Source organism: Mauremys mutica, chromosome 4 (genome assembly GCF_020497125.1).
Source record: "Mauremys mutica isolate MM-2020 ecotype Southern chromosome 4, ASM2049712v1, whole genome shotgun sequence".
Classification (NCBI taxonomy): domain Eukaryota; kingdom Metazoa; phylum Chordata; order Testudines; family Geoemydidae; genus Mauremys; species Mauremys mutica.
The window spans coordinates 114,018,273-114,036,606 of NC_059075.1; the positions used below are offsets into that span (position 1 = coordinate 114,018,273).

The 18,334-nt window shown below is 41.0% G+C and overlaps 1 protein-coding gene across 2 annotated transcripts in view; it reads left to right on the plus strand.

Annotated features, from left to right (window-relative positions):
- Nucleotides 1-18,334, plus strand: part of LRP5 (LDL receptor related protein 5) — a 280,925-nt gene that overhangs the window by 222,103 nt on the left and 40,488 nt on the right. For both annotated transcript variants that reach the window (XM_045014021.1, XM_045014022.1), the window contains exons 12-15: nucleotides 3,276-3,599; nucleotides 4,650-4,852; nucleotides 11,007-11,218; nucleotides 12,546-12,736. In XM_045014021.1, coding sequence (XP_044869956.1) covers nucleotides 3,276-3,599; nucleotides 4,650-4,852; nucleotides 11,007-11,218; nucleotides 12,546-12,736 — 930 coding nt within the window. The remainder of the gene's footprint in view (nucleotides 1-3,275; nucleotides 3,600-4,649; nucleotides 4,853-11,006; nucleotides 11,219-12,545; nucleotides 12,737-18,334) is intronic.

The following is an 18,334-nucleotide window of genomic DNA, read 5'->3' on the forward strand; positions in this document are numbered from 1 at the left end:
AAGCCAGATTCCAGCCACAGACTGGTTCTGCTAGTTCAGAATTCAAACCAAAATACACCTTTATGACCTGCATTCTTGGTTGTTGTAATGGCACTGTACAGTTAGCTAAACATTCTATAGAATTAATTTCCCAACATTTACATGTGTTTTCTTATGAGAATGTATTAGAACTTCAAAAGCTTTTCTGCAGTTAAGGCTTATTAAATCTTTACATTAACATTGACAAGCTGGCTAATTGAATAAAGGAGGGAACTGATAATACTGTATTTAGCACTTTGTGTAGATCTTTACATCTAAAGTGCCTTATAAAGGTTAACTATTCCTCAGAAAGCCAGATGAGGTAGACAGAATTATCTCCATTTTTTAGACAAGGACACTGAGACCTGGAGAGGTTAAATGAACTGCCCGATGCTACACAACAAACTGATGGCAGTCTGAGTTAAAATCTAGGAGTTCAGGAGTTCCCTGTCCCATGTTCGTTTCCATAGACCATGCTGTCTTGGTTAGATATGAATTAATACCGCTAGAATTTCTGTATTAAAAGTGTGTGGCAAAAGGTAAACCTATCATGGCATTTATATTAACTACTTCAGAGTCACTGCTGTGACATTATTGTTGATGAACCAGGTAATTCCATATTAAGCTCTTATTTTCAGGCCTTGTTTAATTTTCCATGAAAAGCTACACTTTGGAATGAAACTTGTAAAGCTTTATTTTGGCAGTTTGGCGTTTTGGGGACATGAGAAATCTATTTTTCTTCAAGAAAGTTTTAGATGTTTTACTGTGCTCAGATCATGCGCAAACACTGCTTATTTAAGTAATAAAAATTGTAAGACATGTCATGGGCTTGGACAACAAGGACACAAGAGCCCCTGGCACAACTTGAAGAAATGTGTTTTAGGAAACCATGTAACTAGCAGCAGTACTTTGTGATTTTCTACTGCCTCTTTTTTTTCACAATGTACTGAGCAGCAGAACCCCAAATATCTGCTCCTGAGCTCATAGGTGCTGAAGCTAGAGCTGCAGGGGGTGCTGTTGCACCCCCTGCTTGAAGTGGTTTCCCTCATATACAGGGCTTACAGTGTGGTTCAATGGCTCACAGCACCCCCACTATAAAAATTGTTCCAGCACCTGTGCCTGAGCTGAACATGTTGAATTTAACATAGCTGCATTTACTTCAATAATCCTGTATGGACACAGGTGAAAACACATGGAAAAGAAAAACTAGAAACCACTTACATATCATTAGGATCAGTATCAACCCTGGTTTACATACATGATGGGCTGTACCCTGGCTGTGATATAGCATTGCCATTGTTGGCTGCCAGTGAGTGCTTGAGCTGCTGTTACAGAGGATGTAAGTAAATGAGGGAGAAGACAACCTCTGGAGCATCATAAAATAGCTGTATGATTCTGAAAGACTCATAAACCACAGCTTTTCCAAGGGCTTTCAGTGATTGCAAGTCTTACATTTATTGCTGTGAAAAGTATATGAGAAATGCCCTACCAAATGTATGTCACTGCTTGAAATTTTTATTATGGTTATTTCTTCCACCGAAGTAAATTTTTATCAAAAGCTTTCGATAGGATCCCTCATCAGATTGATAAGGGAACTAAATCACCAGAGGGCAAGAGGCAGATTTCGGGAATGGATTAAAAACTTTTTGTGGTACTGAGGGGAAATTCAGTTATCATGGCTGCTTCTCAGACTGGAAAGAGATTAAATCAGCTCTGGTAAATTAAACTGGTGCTAACACTGGGACTAGGATCAGTTACTACATTGATCACTTTGGAGGAAGAAGCAGACAGTGAACTATTGAAGTTGACAGTGACACATAGTTAATGACATGTAAGGAGGTTTGCAAGAACTCTGGGTGTAATTTTAACAAACTCATTGGGTAGGGGAAGTATAACTGCATGAAAGTAAAGTGACAAAACATTGCGTGCAGTATGCAGTGATGCACAGTGAGGATCCTGTCGAGAAAAGAATCTGGGTGGGAGGTATGGGATGAAGTAAGTCTGCCCAGTGCACAGCAGCAGTGGCCAAAGCAATCTTAAATTTGTAAACGGGGTGTTCCCAGCCTGCTCCTCAGACACTACACAGCATGTAAAATCACCCCCTTCTTGGAGTTTTGTTTACGTAACCTGGGAACTAGCGAAAAACAACATAAATTTCAACTCAACTAGATCAAATAAAGTTTGTTCATTATTAACTCTCTTCCTAGGGTAAGTAAATTTTAAAAAAATTGTAGTAAGATGGCTTTTTATTCCCATGTCTAAGCTTTTCTTTCCTCCCCTAGACTAGGCCAACTCATTGAAAAAAAGCAGGGCATTCAAAAGACACACTCACTAATCAAAAAGATTATTTTAAACCATGAAGACATTTAGTAGTACATGCTCAGCTGGTGTAAACTGCCATTGCTCCAATGACTACAGTACTATGGGGTTTTCCATAATGGTTGATCTAGTCTACCTTGGCCAGTATCTGATGCTCCAGAAGGTGATAAAACCTTAGATTATGAACTTTAGTAATTAAGCAGTGTCATGTGTGGGAGTGTTAGGATTCCTTCCAGATTAATACAGGAAATCATTTTGAATATCTGCATCTTCTTAAATTGCAGCTCTGGGTTTTTACAACTTAAATCCAACTTCAGAATTCCTCTGGATCAGCTTTATCGCTGAATCCCAGAGATTATCTGTATAGTACTGTGGAGCATGTTGCTTACAGTACTTGTTTCGTATGTGTTTTAAGTTTATTTTTTATCCGGATCAAGTATTTATCAGGGATTAGGGTGTTCTTAAAGACCTTTCTTAGGATCCCGTTTGGGGTGTTAAGCCTCTGACACAAAGTAATATTTCTTAAAATGACAGTAGTTCCAATGCATCTGAAGAAGTGGTTTTTACCCACAAAATCTTATGCCCAAATAAATCTGTTAGTCTTTAAGGTACCACCAGACTCCTTGTTGTTTTTGTAGATACAGACTAACATACTTAATAGTTCCAGCTGCACTACCTCTGAAGTAAAATATTACTTGGTAGGAGTAAGGGTATCAGAATTGGGATCTTAGTGGCTACCTCTTCAGAGGAAGATATTGTGTAATTATGAACCCCAAATTCCATGATACTGACCCTTAGCAAATTATCTTTCAAAAATCAAAGGAGTTAAAAAATTACATTTTAGTCACACAGGATTAAATAACCCTTTTGTCACTTTTTTTGCAACTGAGTTTCAGTTATTACTTATTAGTGCTAACAGTATGAAGTTACTTTTTCAGGTCAAGAAAGGGAAATAATAGCAGATGATCTACCTCATCCATTTGGACTAACACAGTACAGTGATTATATCTACTGGACAGACTGGAACCTTCACAGTATAGAAAGAGCAGACAAGACCAATGGGAAGAACCGGACACTAATTCAAGGACATCTGGATTTTGTGATGGACATATTGGTCTTTCACTCTTCACGCCAGGATGGCTTGAATGACTGCATGCAAAACAATGGGCACTGTGGACAATTGTGCCTTGCCATACCAAATGGGTATAGATGTGGGTGTGCCTCTCACTATACCTTGGATCCCAACAGCAGGAACTGCAGTTGTATGTGCTTTTATTTCTTATTATATTCTTAAGCACTTGCAGCTCATTGCTGCTTCTGGTTCCTTTTACTATAGAAAGGGAAGGATTCATATACATACATCTCAAGGGTATTGGTTTTAAAGATGACCAGCAAACAGGGAAAAAAAGGTTTGTGCCCTTTCTATGATGCGTAATGAAGAGCTGAAAGGTTGGTTGGTTTTTTAAAGCCTTAGAAATAGCAGCACTGTCAAGTCTATCTTGTTTTGCTGGATGTGTTTCTGGGGTGACTCAGATGTGTACTAGAAGCTTTCCCAGCCTTTAATTGAATGGATGGGTGGGTGTGAGTGACAGTCTAAACGAAAGCATCTTTTCTCCCAAGTGTTTTAGTTAAACAAGGGTTAGCAAAAACACAGGGTTCTAAATCCTCTGGGTAATAATCCCATCCCATCCCAATTAATCAGGTTTCACTTCCTCTGTACGTGTGATGTCATGATCCTGCTAGTTAGCCAATGGTCCATATAGCTCGTCCAGCCAAGTCCGATGTTTCTAATGAAAAAACAAGCAGGAAAATAAAATGTGCTTGGGGAAAAACAAACGAGCTCTCAACTCCCCCACCACCAAACGTACAGAATCAGAAAGAAGCAATAAGGGAATGTCATGTCACCTTTAACAAGCCAGGGATGACATGTAAGAGTACCTGCATTTAAGACTGTAGTGTGATTCCTAACTTCACCGTTATTAGCCTGACTGCATTATTATGCCATTCACATGTTGCCTGCTGTGTAATTTTGAGTATTCCATGATCGTGAAGGGAAATTTCTCAGTGAGATAGTGTTGGGCTCATCCTCCAAAACTATGAAATTTTGAGCAAAAATGGGACTTAAGATTTAATAGCAAGAATATCAACTTGTGATCGTTTTGTGATCATTTTTCACACCTCTAGATTTTTCTCTTCAGTCCTGTAGAATTTTTCCTTTAAATATTTTTTTACGTGGCTAATGATTGCTACCAGTGTACTTGGGGGTTATGTTGCATTTTCTTTTCTTATGCATTTTGTTGGACTTGTTTCAGCACCCACCAGCTTCCTGCTGTTTAGCCAGAAGTCTGCAATCAGTCGGATGATACCAGATGACCAGCAAAGTCCAGATATCATCCTTCCTGTGCATGGTCTAAGAAATGTCAAGGCCATTGATTATGATCCCTTAGATAAACTGATTTATTGGGTGGATGGACGTCAGAACATTATTAAAAGAGCCAAAGATGATGGTACCCAGGCAAGTTTGTGTGTGTGTGTGTGTGTGTGTGTGTGTATTTAGTGTATTATCTTTTTTAGTATGTATTTTATACTTGAAGATTTCCAGGCAGCCATCACCTTAAGCCCTGATCCTACAAAAATGCATGCACTTGTTTAAATTTGGGAGTAGTACCTATGGATTTGCAGAATCAGGATCTTAATTTGTATACAAAGAACAATAACAGAATTCTGTCAAATAAAGCGTGTTGCCACATGGCTTATATATTACAAACTACAAACCTCAAAACTGTGATAGTTGTACAAAGACAGTCAGAGAAACTCTAGCCTGGTACCACTAGTTTACGCTTTTTATTTCACAGTAATTACACTTTTAAAAATCAGTGTTGTACATGACAGTTTGGTGAGCATAATATCGTTATAAAAGTCCCTGGGACTAAAAACTCAGTCTCAGCCATAAAAAACACATTTGGGCCCTAATTAAGCTTAAAGTTCATCACATACAATCATAGAAATGTAGGACTGGAAGGGACCTTAAGAGGTGATCTGCTACAGTCCCCTGCACTCATGGCAGGACTAAGTATTATTTAGACCATCCTTGACAGGTCTTTGTTTAACCTGTTCTTAAAGATCTCCAGTGGTGGAGATTCCACAACCTCCCTGAGCAATTTATTCCAGTGCTTAACTACCCTGACAGGAAGTTTTTCCTAATGTCCAACCTAAACCTCCCTTGCAGCAATTTAAGCCCTTTGCTTCTTGCTGGATCCTCATAGGTTAAGGAGAACATTTTTTCTCCCTCCTTCTTGTAACAACCTTTTATGTACTTGAAAACTGTTAGCATGTCCCCTCTGTCTTCTCTTCTCCATACTAAACAAACTCAGTTTTTTTCAATTTTCCCTCATAGGTCGTGTTTTCTAGACCTTTAATCATTTTTGTTGCTTTTCTGTGGACTTCCTCCAATTTGTTCACATCTTTCCTGAAATGTGGCACCCAGAACTGGACACAATACTCCAGTTGAGCCCTAATCAGCACAGAATACAGCAGAAGAATTACTTCTCATGTCTTGCTTACAGCGCTCCTGCTAATTTTTTTTTTCCAATAGCATTACACTGTTGACTCATATTTAGCTTGTGATCCACTATAAACCCCAGAACCCTTTCTGCAGTACTCCTTCCTAGGCAGTCATTTTCCATTTTGTATGTGTGCAACTGAATGTTCCTTCCTAAGTGGAGTACTTTGCATTTGTCCTTATTGAATTTCATCCTATTTATTTCAGACCATTTCTCCAGTTTGTCCAGATCGTTTTGAATTTTAATCCCACCTTCCAGCTTAGTATTGTCCACAAACATTATAAGTGTACTCTCTATGCCATTATCGAAATCATTGATGAAGATAGTGAACAGAATTGGACCTAGAACTGATCCCTGCAGGACCCCACTCAATATGCCCTTCCAGCTTGACTGTGAACCATTAATAAATACTCTCTGGAAATGGTTACTCAACCAGTTATGCACTCACCTTATAGTAGCTCCATCTAGATTGTATTTCCCTAGTTTGTTAATGAGAAGGTCATACGAGACAGGATCAGAAGCCTTACTAAAGTCAAGATATACCACATCTATTGCTTCTCCTCTATCAACAAGGCTTGTTACCCTGTCAAAGAAAGCCATTAGGTTGGTTTGACATGATTTGTTCTTGACAAATCCATGGTGACTGCTACTTATCACCTTATTATCTTCTAGGTGTTTGCAAATTGATTGCTTAATTATTTGCTCTGAAGTTAAACTCACTGGTCTGTAATTCCCCAGGTTGTCTTTTGTGACAGGGTGCTGGGCAAGAACTGCTGACTCAGCCCTCTGTCATGCCAGCTCCCACTAAAGGAAGTAAATTGGAGCTGGCTAGAGAAAACCTGCACCTAATTGGTGAAAGGGAGAGAGCTGCCTGCACAGTTAGCCTGGGGCTGTATAAAAGGCTGGGAGGAAGGAAGCTGAGGGAGGGAGTGAAAGCAGAGAGATAGCTCTTCCCTCCTGGGTGCAGACTCTAGAACTCAAGCCGTGTATGGTAAAAAGGTGGTGGCAGCACAACTTGTAAATAAATGGTACCAGTCATTACTGAACCCCAGGGTCTCCAAGTGACTTTGTCAGCACAGCAGAGGCAGGAACCAAGAGGGCCCTGCAGCGCCCTGCTACATCTTTATTTCCCTTTGTATATATGGCAGTCAAATTGTAAAACTACTCAAGTGCTTTGCTGAATAAGGATGGGCTTGAGCATCTGCTTAAGTGCTTTGCTCATTCAGGGCTTTAATTCTTACTCCAATTGCTTGCGCAATGATGATAAAGTGTGTTGCTATTCAGAGACAATGTCCGCAGTTACACAGTTGTCAAGTTTTGAGAGTTTAACAGATTCCTAAAACATATAATTAAAATAATACACAATGAAATTAATTTTGAGGTAGACTAGATATAGCTTCCATTGTTCTTTGCCTCCTGTGACCTCCATGACATGATTTAAATGGAGCTGACACTGCGTGTCTATATGGGGGATTTCAACTATCCCCATATTGACTGGGTACATCACCTCAGGACAGGATGCAGAGATAAAGTTAAATGGCTGCTTCTTGGAGCAGCTAGTCCTGGAACCCACAAGAGGAGAGGCAATTCTTGATTTAGTTCTAAGCAGAGCAAAGGATCAGGTCCAAGAGGATAGCTGGACCACTCAGTAATAGTGACCATAATATAATTAAATTTAACATCCCGGTGGTGGGGAAAACACCACAGCCGCCCAACACTGTAGCATTTAATTTCAGAAAGGGGAACTACACAAAAATGAGGAGGTTAAACAGAAATTAACAGGTACAGTACCAAAAGTAAAATCCCTGCAAACTGCATGGAAACTTTTTAAAGACAACATAATAGAGGCTCAACTTAAATGTATACACCAAATTAAAAAACATAGTAAGAGAACCAAAAAAGAGCCACCATGGCTAAACAACAAAGTAAAAGAAGCAATGAGAGGCAAAAAGGCATCCTTTGAAAAGTAGACCTTAAATCCTAATGAGGAAAATAGAAAGGAGCATAAACTCTGGCAAATGAAGTGTAAAAATATAATTAGGAAGGCCAAAAAAGAATTTAAATACAGCTAGCCAAAGATTAAAAAAGTAATAGAAAAAAAATATTGTTTAAAGTACATCAGAAGCAGGAAGCCTGTTAAACAACCAGTGGGGCCACTGGACAATCGAGATGCTAAAGGAACACTCAAGGACGATAAGGCCATTGTGGAGAAACTAAATGAATTTTTTGCATCGGTCTCCACAGTTGAGGATGTGAAGGAGATTAAAAAACCTGAGCCATTCTTTTTAGGTGACAAATCTGAGGAAATGTCCCAGATTGAGGTGTCATTAGAGGAGGTTTGGAAACAAATTGATAAACTAAACAGGAATAAGTCACCAGGACCAGATGATATGTACCCAAGAGTTCTGAAGGAACTCAAATGTGAAATAGCAGGACTACTAACTGTAGTCTGTAATCTATCATTTAAATCAGCTTCTGTACCAAATGACTGGAGAATAGCTAATGTGCTGCCAATTTTTAAAAAGGGCCCCAGAGGGGATCCCAGCAATTACCGGCCGGTAAGCCTGACTTCAGTATTGAGTAAACTGGTTGAAACTATAGTAAAGAACAAAATTGTCAGACACATAGATGAACATAATTTGTTGGGGAATAGTCAACATGGTTTTTATAAAGGGAAATCATGCCTCACCAATCTACTAGAATTCTTTAAGGGGGTCAACAAGCATGTGGACAAGGGGGAACCAGTGGATGTAGTGTATTTAGATTTTCAGAAAGCCTTTGACAAGGTCCCTCACCAAAGGCTCTTAAGCAAAGTAAGCAGTCATGGGATAAGAAGGAAGGTTCTCCCATGTATTGGTACCTGATTAAAAGATAGGAAACAAAGGGTAGGAATAAATGGTCAGTTTTCAGAATGGAGAGAGGTAATAGTGGTGTGCCGCAGGCATCTGTGCTGGCACCAGTCCTATTTAACATATTCATAAATTATCTGAAAAAGGGGGTAAACAGTGAAATGGCAAAATTTGCAGATACAAAACTACTCAAGATAGTTAAGTCCCAGGCAGACTGTGAAGAGTTACAAAAGGATCTCTCAAAACTGGGTGACAGGGCAACAAAATGACAGATGAAATTCAGTGTTGATAAATGCAAAGTAATGCACATTGGAAAACATAATCCCAACTGTACCTATAAAATGATGGGGTCTAAACTAGCTATTACCACTCAAGAAAGAGATCTTGGAGTCATTATGGATAGTTCTCTGAAAACATCCACTCAGTGTGCAGCGGCAGTCCAAAAAGTGAACAGAATGTTGGGAATCATTAAGAAATGAATAGATAATAAGACCGAAAATATCATATTGCCTCTATATAAATCCATGGTTTGCCCACATCTTGAATATTGCTTGCAGATGTGGTCGCCCCATCTCAAAAAAGATATATTGGAATTGGTAAAGGTTCAGAAAAGCCAACAAAAATGATTAGGGGTATGGAATGGCTGCTGTATGAGGAGAGATTAATAAGACTGGGACTTTTCAGTTTGGAAAAGAGACGACTAAGGAGGGATATGATAAGGTCTATAAAATCATGACTGGTGTGGAGAAAGTAAATAAGGAAGTGTTATTTATTCCTTCTCATAACACAAGAACTAGGGACCACCAAATGAAATTAATAGGCAGCAGGTTTAAAACAAACAAAAGGAAGTATTTTTTCACACAATACTCAGTCAACCTGTGGAACTTCTTGCCAGAGGATGTTGTGAAGGCCAAGACTATAACAGGGTTCAAAAAATAACTAGATAAATTCATGGAGGATAGGTCCATCAATGGCTATTAGCCAGGATGAGCAGGGATGGTGTCCCTAGCCTCTGTTTGCCAGAAGCTGGGAATTGGTGACATGGAATGGATCACTTGATGATTACCTGTTCTGTTCATTCCCTCTGGGGCACCTGGCATTGGCCACTGTCAGAAAGACAGGATACTGGGCTAGATGGACCTCTGGTCTGATTCAGTATGGCTGTTCTTATATCTCTCTTGCTTTCAGAGAACCCATTGTAAATTACTCATGTCCTTCAAACAAGAAAGAAAATTTACATTCTAAGCTATTTTGATTGATGCCCTTGATTTTTTGGGGGTGGGGGTGTCAAAATGAATTACCAGCTGGGGGCGGAGGACTTTTGAAGAAGTGCTGAACATGCTCTTGGGATGATACTAGGTGTTAATTGTTGGAGTGTAGCTTCCCTTTTGTGGTACTTCCCAGGTGCAAATTGCATTGGAGATTAATTTGCTGTGTTTTTTCTCATGTATTGCACTGATTTAAAGGGTGTTAAGGTCTTTGAAGCAGCAGCTTCTCCGGAAATTTGGCTTCGTAGTTTACAACTTTCTTTAATTTTGTTTTGCTGAATTTTGCTATTTCATGTTCTATGAATTTTGCTAATTAGTATTTTGTATAGATATTGGATATTATTTTTCCATTTCTGGGTAAAGCTTTTCTTGGCTAAGGAAAAGAATAGCTTTGATTTTTTTTTTAATTTATATTTCATTACATGCTGTCAAGATGAAAATGTATATACATAAAAATGATTCCTTACCTTATCTTTAAACACATCTCAGAATATTAAAACCAAATTGTAAAAATGCAGTGTGGTTTTTTGGGTTATGGTTTTGTTTTTGTTTTTTCCCCCAAATCCTGCTGTTTCTTTTTTCCATTAACTCAGTTTGGGCTATGAATAAAGCTCTGCCAGTTTATAAAATAGTCTTTGGACTGGATCATCTTGTCTTTAAGTCATCTAGCCCATTCCCCTGCTAATACAAAATTGTTCCCTATGTAACATTCACCATTGTTCTATTCAGGATAATTTTGATTAATTCTAGTGATGGAGACTTTGCATAATCTTAATGACTTTTTGTCCAGATATTGTCCCTAATCTGTAGCACATTTTTTTTCGCTCAGCTTCATTCTATTTCTTCTGGTTTTTCCTCCCTAAATAATTTCCTTCCTGATTGTTTCAGATATTTGTAGATTATCAAATCACCCCATAATGAAAATTACATGTTTTCACAGTTCCTGTCTTAATGGGTATTCTTTTGTTGTTGTTCTTGTTGTGCCACAGCCTTTCACTGTCATGAGCACTCCAAACCAAAGCCAAAATCCAGAGAAGCAGCCGCATGACCTGAGTATTGATATTTACAGCCATACCTTGTACTGGACCTGTGAGGCCACAAATTCAATCAGTGTTCACAGACTTAATGGAGAACCAATTGGAACAGTGTTGAAAGGAGATCATGACAAGCCAAGAGCCATAGTAGTCAATGCAGAGCGAGGGTGAGTCTTTTTCCATGCTTTGAGATTGAGTGAATAGTGCATATGTACATCCGTAGTTGTGTGTGTGTGTGCGCGCGCACATATAGTGTGTTTATTCATTTAAGGCCAGATCCTCAGTTGCTTTGAATCAGCAGAGCTCTGTTGATTTTACACCAGCTGAGGATCTGGACTATAATGTTTAGTTTTTCAGGAAATAGTGTGTTCAGAAACAATTCAGTTCTCTGTCGTGTGGAAACATCACAATAACAGCTAGTGCAATCAGATCAAAGCAGATGTATTCCTTTACATTTTGAACCTGCATATTTTAAGACCAGTTCTGCCTGAAGAATGTTTTACAATTATATTTTTTAAATTTTTGATATAAATTTAAAACAGGAGGATGTGCTGGATAGATTTTCCACAAGCAGCTGAAATAAAAGGAATTGTTTTGTTGCATAGCAGTTTTGGTTATATTCAGGGTACCACGTCTCTACTGCAGGGTATCATTAGCTTTTGGCTTGACATAGGTGAAGAATGAGCCCTTTTACCATTCTCTTTAATAAGTTAAATGCCCAACTTCCTGACTACTATTAAAATGGCTTAAGAATCATATGTCTGACAGCTGTTGAGTGACAGTATTCCATACCCATGTGGATACAGCGGTTCTGAGAAAATCTGTGGAACATTTTCAGGGTTGTTGACTTACTGTTCAACTAGGGTATGATTGTATACAGTACCTAATATCTATAACCCACTTTAGTGGCTAGTGTGACAGGGGGGATTAGAGATAGGTAAGGCTTCAATTTCATTGGGATCAATTTGCAAGGACATATTTCATAGTTAGAAAAGAAAATCTTTAGTCTGTGCTTTTGCAATTAAAATGGGAATTTGGTTTTCCAGGATGATTCCTGAAACATTCTGATTCATTAGCCTCCACCTTTCCAGCCATGCTTTAAACCCATTTTAAAATAAATCCAAACTTCAATTTAAAAAAAAAAAAGTCTTAAGGATTAAGGAACAGTGAATATGGTGGCTACCAGGAGACCTGAATTCAGTAGTGACTCCTGACCTGTGAACTGAACTGCTCAGAATAGTGCCATTCTAAGCAGTGTTTCTCTTCCTTCTCTTCCAATCTTGTTAATCTTATTCGGATTTTTTTCATGCAGTGAAAGGGGAGGAGTCTTAGAGAGAAGGCAGGATTTTTCGTGAGCGTTGCTGAGAACTGAGCCTGGGAAAGAGGTGCTCAATAGCACTCATTAGGTTTAAAAGAAACTATGATACAACTATAATGAAACCTCTGACCCCAAAAGTCTTGGTTTAAGAGGCTGGTGTCTATATTTGTTATCAGGTACATGTACTTCACAAACATGCAAGAGCGAGCCCCGAAGATAGAGCGCGCAGCCCTGGACGGCACGGAACGAGAAGTGCTCTTTAGTACCGGGCTGATCCGACCTGTTGCACTGGTAATTGACAACAAGCTTGGGAAACTCTTCTGGGTGGACGCAGATCTCAAACGCATTGAAAGCTGTGATTTGTCAGGTATGCGGTAGCTAAGCACGCTGAGCATTGGGTATTTATAGTGTGTGTAGTCCTTCTCTGACACAGACCCAAAGGGCATCTTCTAACTCTAGCAATGCCTATTTTGTGCAGGTGGCTGCAGAAATTATCAGTAACGGGCTCTCTCCTTTGCAGCACATACATGAACAGAGCCTGTAAACTCTTAAAGGACATTAGCACCATACCTGAGTGTTCTGTTTTTTTCAATCACTTGTACAATAACTCATTTAATGTTGTAGTTATGTTCCTGAAAAATGTGACTTTAAGCAAAACGATGTTAAGCGAATCCAATTTCCCCATAAGAATTAATGTAAGTAGGAGAGGTTAGGTTCCAGGGAAATTTTTTTTTTTTGCCAGACAAAAGACATATATATATTCTCTCTCTCTCTCTCTCTGTTTTAAACAATTTAATACTATACACAGCAATGATGATTGTGAAGCTTGGTTCAGGTGGAGGAGTCAGAGGGTGGAATATTTCCCAGGGAATGCCTTACTGCTAAATGATGAACTAGCAATTGGCTGAGCACTCAAGGGTTAACTCGTTAATGTAGCCTCACACTCTACAAGGCAGTACGAATGGAGGGAGGGGTGACAGCATGGCAGACAGAGACACACACCGTGTGTGTGTGTGTGTGTGTGTGTGAGAGAGAGAGATGCGTATTTCCCCTTTAAGTATGCTGACTGCACTCTTAAGTACACTGCCTTATTAAGTTAATTGGCAAGCTGAGATCTTAATTAGCAGCCGCTGCCAGGAAGCTCCCTCCATCCTGAGCCCTGTCGTGTGTCCCCCCTGCTCTATGGAGATGGGGTAAGCGGGGTGCAGGAGCAGAGGGGAGGGGGACACCCTGACATTAGGGCTCTTCTTCTGCCCCCTCCTGCCCCCCCGCACAGCAAGCAGAAGGCTCGGGGAGCAGCTCCAAGGCAGGAGCAGCACATGGCAGTGTGGGGAGGGACAGCTGAACTGCCGGCAATTGGTAGCCTGCTGGGCAGCTGCTGCACAGGGAACTTAGGGGAGCAGAGAGCTGATGGGGGGCTGCCGGTCCACCCTGATTCCAACCACCCACCAACTAGCTCCAACAAGCTTCTCTTCCTGCAAGCAGTGGACAAAGCAGGCGGCTGCCAAACGACATTATAAGGGAGCATTGCGCAACTTTAAACGAGCATGTTCTCTAACTGATCAGCAAGGTAAAAACGAAACAACATTAACCAGGACGACTTCAAGTGAAGAGTTACTGTAGTTACAACTGGCTTTTAAATGCCCAAGGCTGGTCAATGACAGTGCAGACAATGGCAGGTAACTGTAGTAGCAGTAACTTAAAGGGGCATTGCCAAGACCTAGAGAGTCATTTAATTCATGCACAAATGCACCCTTCCCACACACCAAAAACTTTAATTCTTCTGAACTGAGTGACAATGTAGCTTGTCTGCAATACTGATTTAGCATAGCAGTGGGAGTCATGTGAAATCATCACATTTCCCGCTATAGCAATGCTACTTCACATCTTTTCATTATACTACTACTACTTGGCTTTTATACATGGCTTTATCTGTAGATCTCAGTTTCACAAAGGTGTGTAAGCATTATGGGCCCTGTAACGGGGTCGGACTCACCCCTGCGGCGCCTCCTGCTGGTGACTCCGGGAATTAGCTCAGTTCCAGTCCAGAGCGCCCTCTGCAGGCCGGTGATCCGCCTGTCTTCTGGCCCCGGGTCCCTCCCTGGACCCGGTGCCCTTTTACATGGGGTGCTGCCCCCTAGCAGTAACCCCTTTTTCTTAGGGTCTCCCCTCCTTAGGGGAACTCCATCCCCACCTTCCCTCAGTATTTGGCTACTGCCAGTCATTGTCTAGCCCCACACTCTAGGGCAGACTGCAGTATCAGCCTACTCATCACAGGCAAAGTTGGGTTTGGACCTGCTGCCTTGGCCTACCCCTGGGCTGCCCTCTGCAACCCCCAGTACCTGTTGGCCCACTGCTAGGCCGCAGCCTGGGGCTTTCTAGGCTGGAGCTCCCCAGCTCCTCAGCCTTTCCCCAGCCCTGCTTCACTCAGGTATCCAGTCTCACGCTCCCTACAGCCAGGCCCTTCTCTCTCTGAAGGCAGAGAGAGACTGTCTGGGCTTCTGGCTTCCCTGGCCTTCTTATAAGGCCCTGTTCAGTTTGGGGCGTGGCCCCAGCTGCAGCCACTTCTTCAATCAGCTCAGCCTAGAGCAGCAGCTCTCAAGCCCTGCCAGGCTGCTTTTAAACCCCTCAGGGCAGGAGTAGGGTCCACCCTGCTACAGGCCCCCATTGTACAGCTGGGGACATTGAGGAATAGAGAAGTTAGGCTACTTGGCCAAGGTCACTCAGCGAGTCAGTAGCAGAACCAGTACAACAATATTCATGTTTGCCACCTTCCAGTTTAGTGTCAGTTGCTTCTGATCCTCTGTGGATTAGAGGAAGCAGCATATGGAGAAGAAGTCAGGAGAGCAACGAGTTTGAGACTAAGGAGCTAGAGACAAAGTCACCAATAGGAGGCGGAATCAAAGTCAGGGTTCAGAGAGTAGAGTAGAGGGCACAGTAGGAGGACGGTAATAAAAATGTGGGAATGGCTGGACAATAGATCACACCAGGACTGGAAGAGAAGGGTTGGGAAGGTGAGACACAGAAAGTGTCAGAACGCTTCAGAACTGGAAAAGAGACCAGAAGTCAGGAGAGCATTTAGTTAACCCATGGAAAGAGTAGTGCTGCTCTGGGATGAGAATGCACAGAGAGGGTCATGTGGCAGAACACATAAGCATTGGGATCAAAGTAGGGACTGACTGTTGCTCTTTGTACAGGGCCTAGCACAATTGGGTCCCACTCTTGGCTGGTCTTCGGCCCTACCGTAATAAAGTGGGGCACGGAAGAGGGAGAAGGCAATGTCAGAGATGCACCAAAGAAGCATGAGAAAAATCAGTTGGAGATAGGGCTGTAGGGGAATGCACCTGGGAGGAGGGCAGTGAACAAATCTGTGTTGGTATTGCCTCTAAAGAGAAGGCTAAAAAGCACTGCCAGCTACACCCATTAAAGAGGGAAAGGAGACCCAGTCAATTAGCACTTGCTTATATTTGTATCGTTCAAGAAAACTAGCCATGACTTGGGTTTCTGCTTCAAGGCTAACACCTGGAAAATCCCCTCTCTGTAAAAGAATTGAGCCTTGCTATTTTTATATATATAAAATATTCACCAAAAATACCCAGACTTAGAATGTTTGCAGTGTTGAGTTGAAGCTAGTTGACAGATGGGTTTTCTTTTTGGATTGTAAGCTCTTTAAGGCAGAGACTGTCTCTGTGTACAATCAGCACCTATCACATTGGGGCCGGGAGGTGCTACTGCAGTACAAATCATAAATTATAATTTGGGCTTCCAATTTTAGATTTTAACTGATAAACACCAATAAAACACTCCCAATTTTTTTAAAGGGTATTTATCCAATAAACACTGAAAAACATTGTAAATGGTTAATCAATTTGTGTTGACGTCCCCTCTTTCCCAGTGCAGTTTGTTTATGTAAGTGATCACTCCTCCCTGGCTTGTATCTCAGAGCTTGTCTGCATTACTGCTCCATCTAGACTATGGGGAGGGGGTTTCTAAAGTGCACCAATGTGTTGAGAATTAATTGGTCCATATAAGCCCTGCTCGTGTGCGCTCATGGCTCCCTCATGTGCTTTAATGTAATGCTGTTTGAACTAGTACTATGTGCATTTGCAGAGAGAGAGCCCTCAAAGCCCCCAATTTTTTGACATCTAGATGGAACACAAAAATTGCTTTTAAAAAAAATAAAACCCCAAAAATGAAATTAATAAACCCTGAAAAACAGAAGCCCTAATTATAATGCATTGTCGGTTCCTCAGGGAAGCGATCTATTAATTTTTTCCCTTTTCTTTTTTTGTTTGCTAAGCGGTATGTATATAAGAAGTGACGTAGGACTCAGGTGGTACTAGGTGAATGATGACCAGCATGCAATAGTCATAGTTTTGGCAGGGGATAGCACACTGTGGCTTCCATTGTAGCTGGTCTGTGTTCCCCTAAAGAACTTCATCCAGACACTGCAGATGTAGCACTTTAAATTAGGTGGATCATGTTACAAGAAAAGCTAAACTTCCTCTGCTTAGTCCTGAATCAGTGCTTACAACATATATTTATTTGATGAACATTAAGGGGAAGCAGCTAGAAAATAAGATGCTATAGAGAAGATGAAAGGGGAAAACGGTAGGGATAAAAGAAAATCTGTAATGTTGATTAGCCAGAGGATATGCCTCTCGTAGCCAGAGAGATATGGGGATGTTTGATCCAGCTGAGCTCACTGTAATTTGATCCACTGAGCTGTTGATTTTTGAAAAGTTTACAGCACATTTTTGTGTTTAAAAATGCTTTGTATTCTCATATCGCAAGCCTTGAAGAGAATCGACAACCAAAAGGACCTTGGCTTGAATGAGACCATAAGAAATAAATTGTGCATTGGGCAAAACACGTTAAAACAAAAAGACATACACGAAAGGATTTTAATGTAAACTGAAGTGATCGTGAAAAATCAGATCAAAAGGTTGTGTTGTATATTTTATTCTGATTAGGCAGTGCTAGGTATCCTTTCCCTCTTGCAGAATTAGGAAGATGACCCATTTTGAAACTCATCAAATCCAGATATTTTACAGCACCGTGTTGAAAGTGGCAGAACAGCAACTAAGCTGTCCAATGTTTAACTTTCAGGGAAGGTGTTACGTGGTCTTGTCTGTAGGACTTTCATTTTCATAACCAAGGGTTTAACCCCATGCCCTGCCTTCCCCCACCAGCTTTGAGTTATTGATGCTTTTTGGGATCTCGTAAAGCTTTGCAAACAACATCAGTCTGCCGCCAGGTGATATAACCTGTTTATTTTATTTTTAAATAGCTGAAAGAGTTTGAAAATTTTTATTTGAGGTGAGAACAAATACTTTGTATTTGATGAAAATGTAAATAGAGGAATTATTTGTCCTTCAAGCTTTTCATAAGGTTTTTTTTTAATTTAAATTCTAATTTCCACCTTAAAAAGATTACACATTTATTTCATACTGGAAATCAAAGTGTTTAATTACTAAGGAAATTAGATACTTCTTTTACTTGTAACATGTTTTTTATTATCATTTTTATTACTTAACCAGAAGGAGAACGCTACTGGGACTTCAGCTCAGGCGCCTCTGCAGTAAGTCACTGGGAGAGAGGCAGCCTCTTACTGGTTTGTGAAAGGGGGAGACGCAGTTGATGATGTGAAACCTGCACCATTTCAGGACAGGCAGAGGTGAAAGTAAGCGGTACAGTACGGTACGGCGTACCAGCAAGAGCCAGTACGCCATGCCGGACTGCACCGGCTTCCATGGCGGGGATTTAAAGGGCTCTGGGCTCCCCGCCACAGTGGGCAGCCCAGAGCCCCTTAAATCCCACCTGCGGCTCCGGCAGCCGGGCTGGGGCTGGATTTAAAGGGCTCTGAGTTGCCGCGGCTGCGGTCAGCCCAGAGCCCTTTAAACCCCCCCGCCCGCGGCTCCAGCCAGATTTAAAGGGCTCTGGGCTGCAGTGGCTGCGGTCAGCC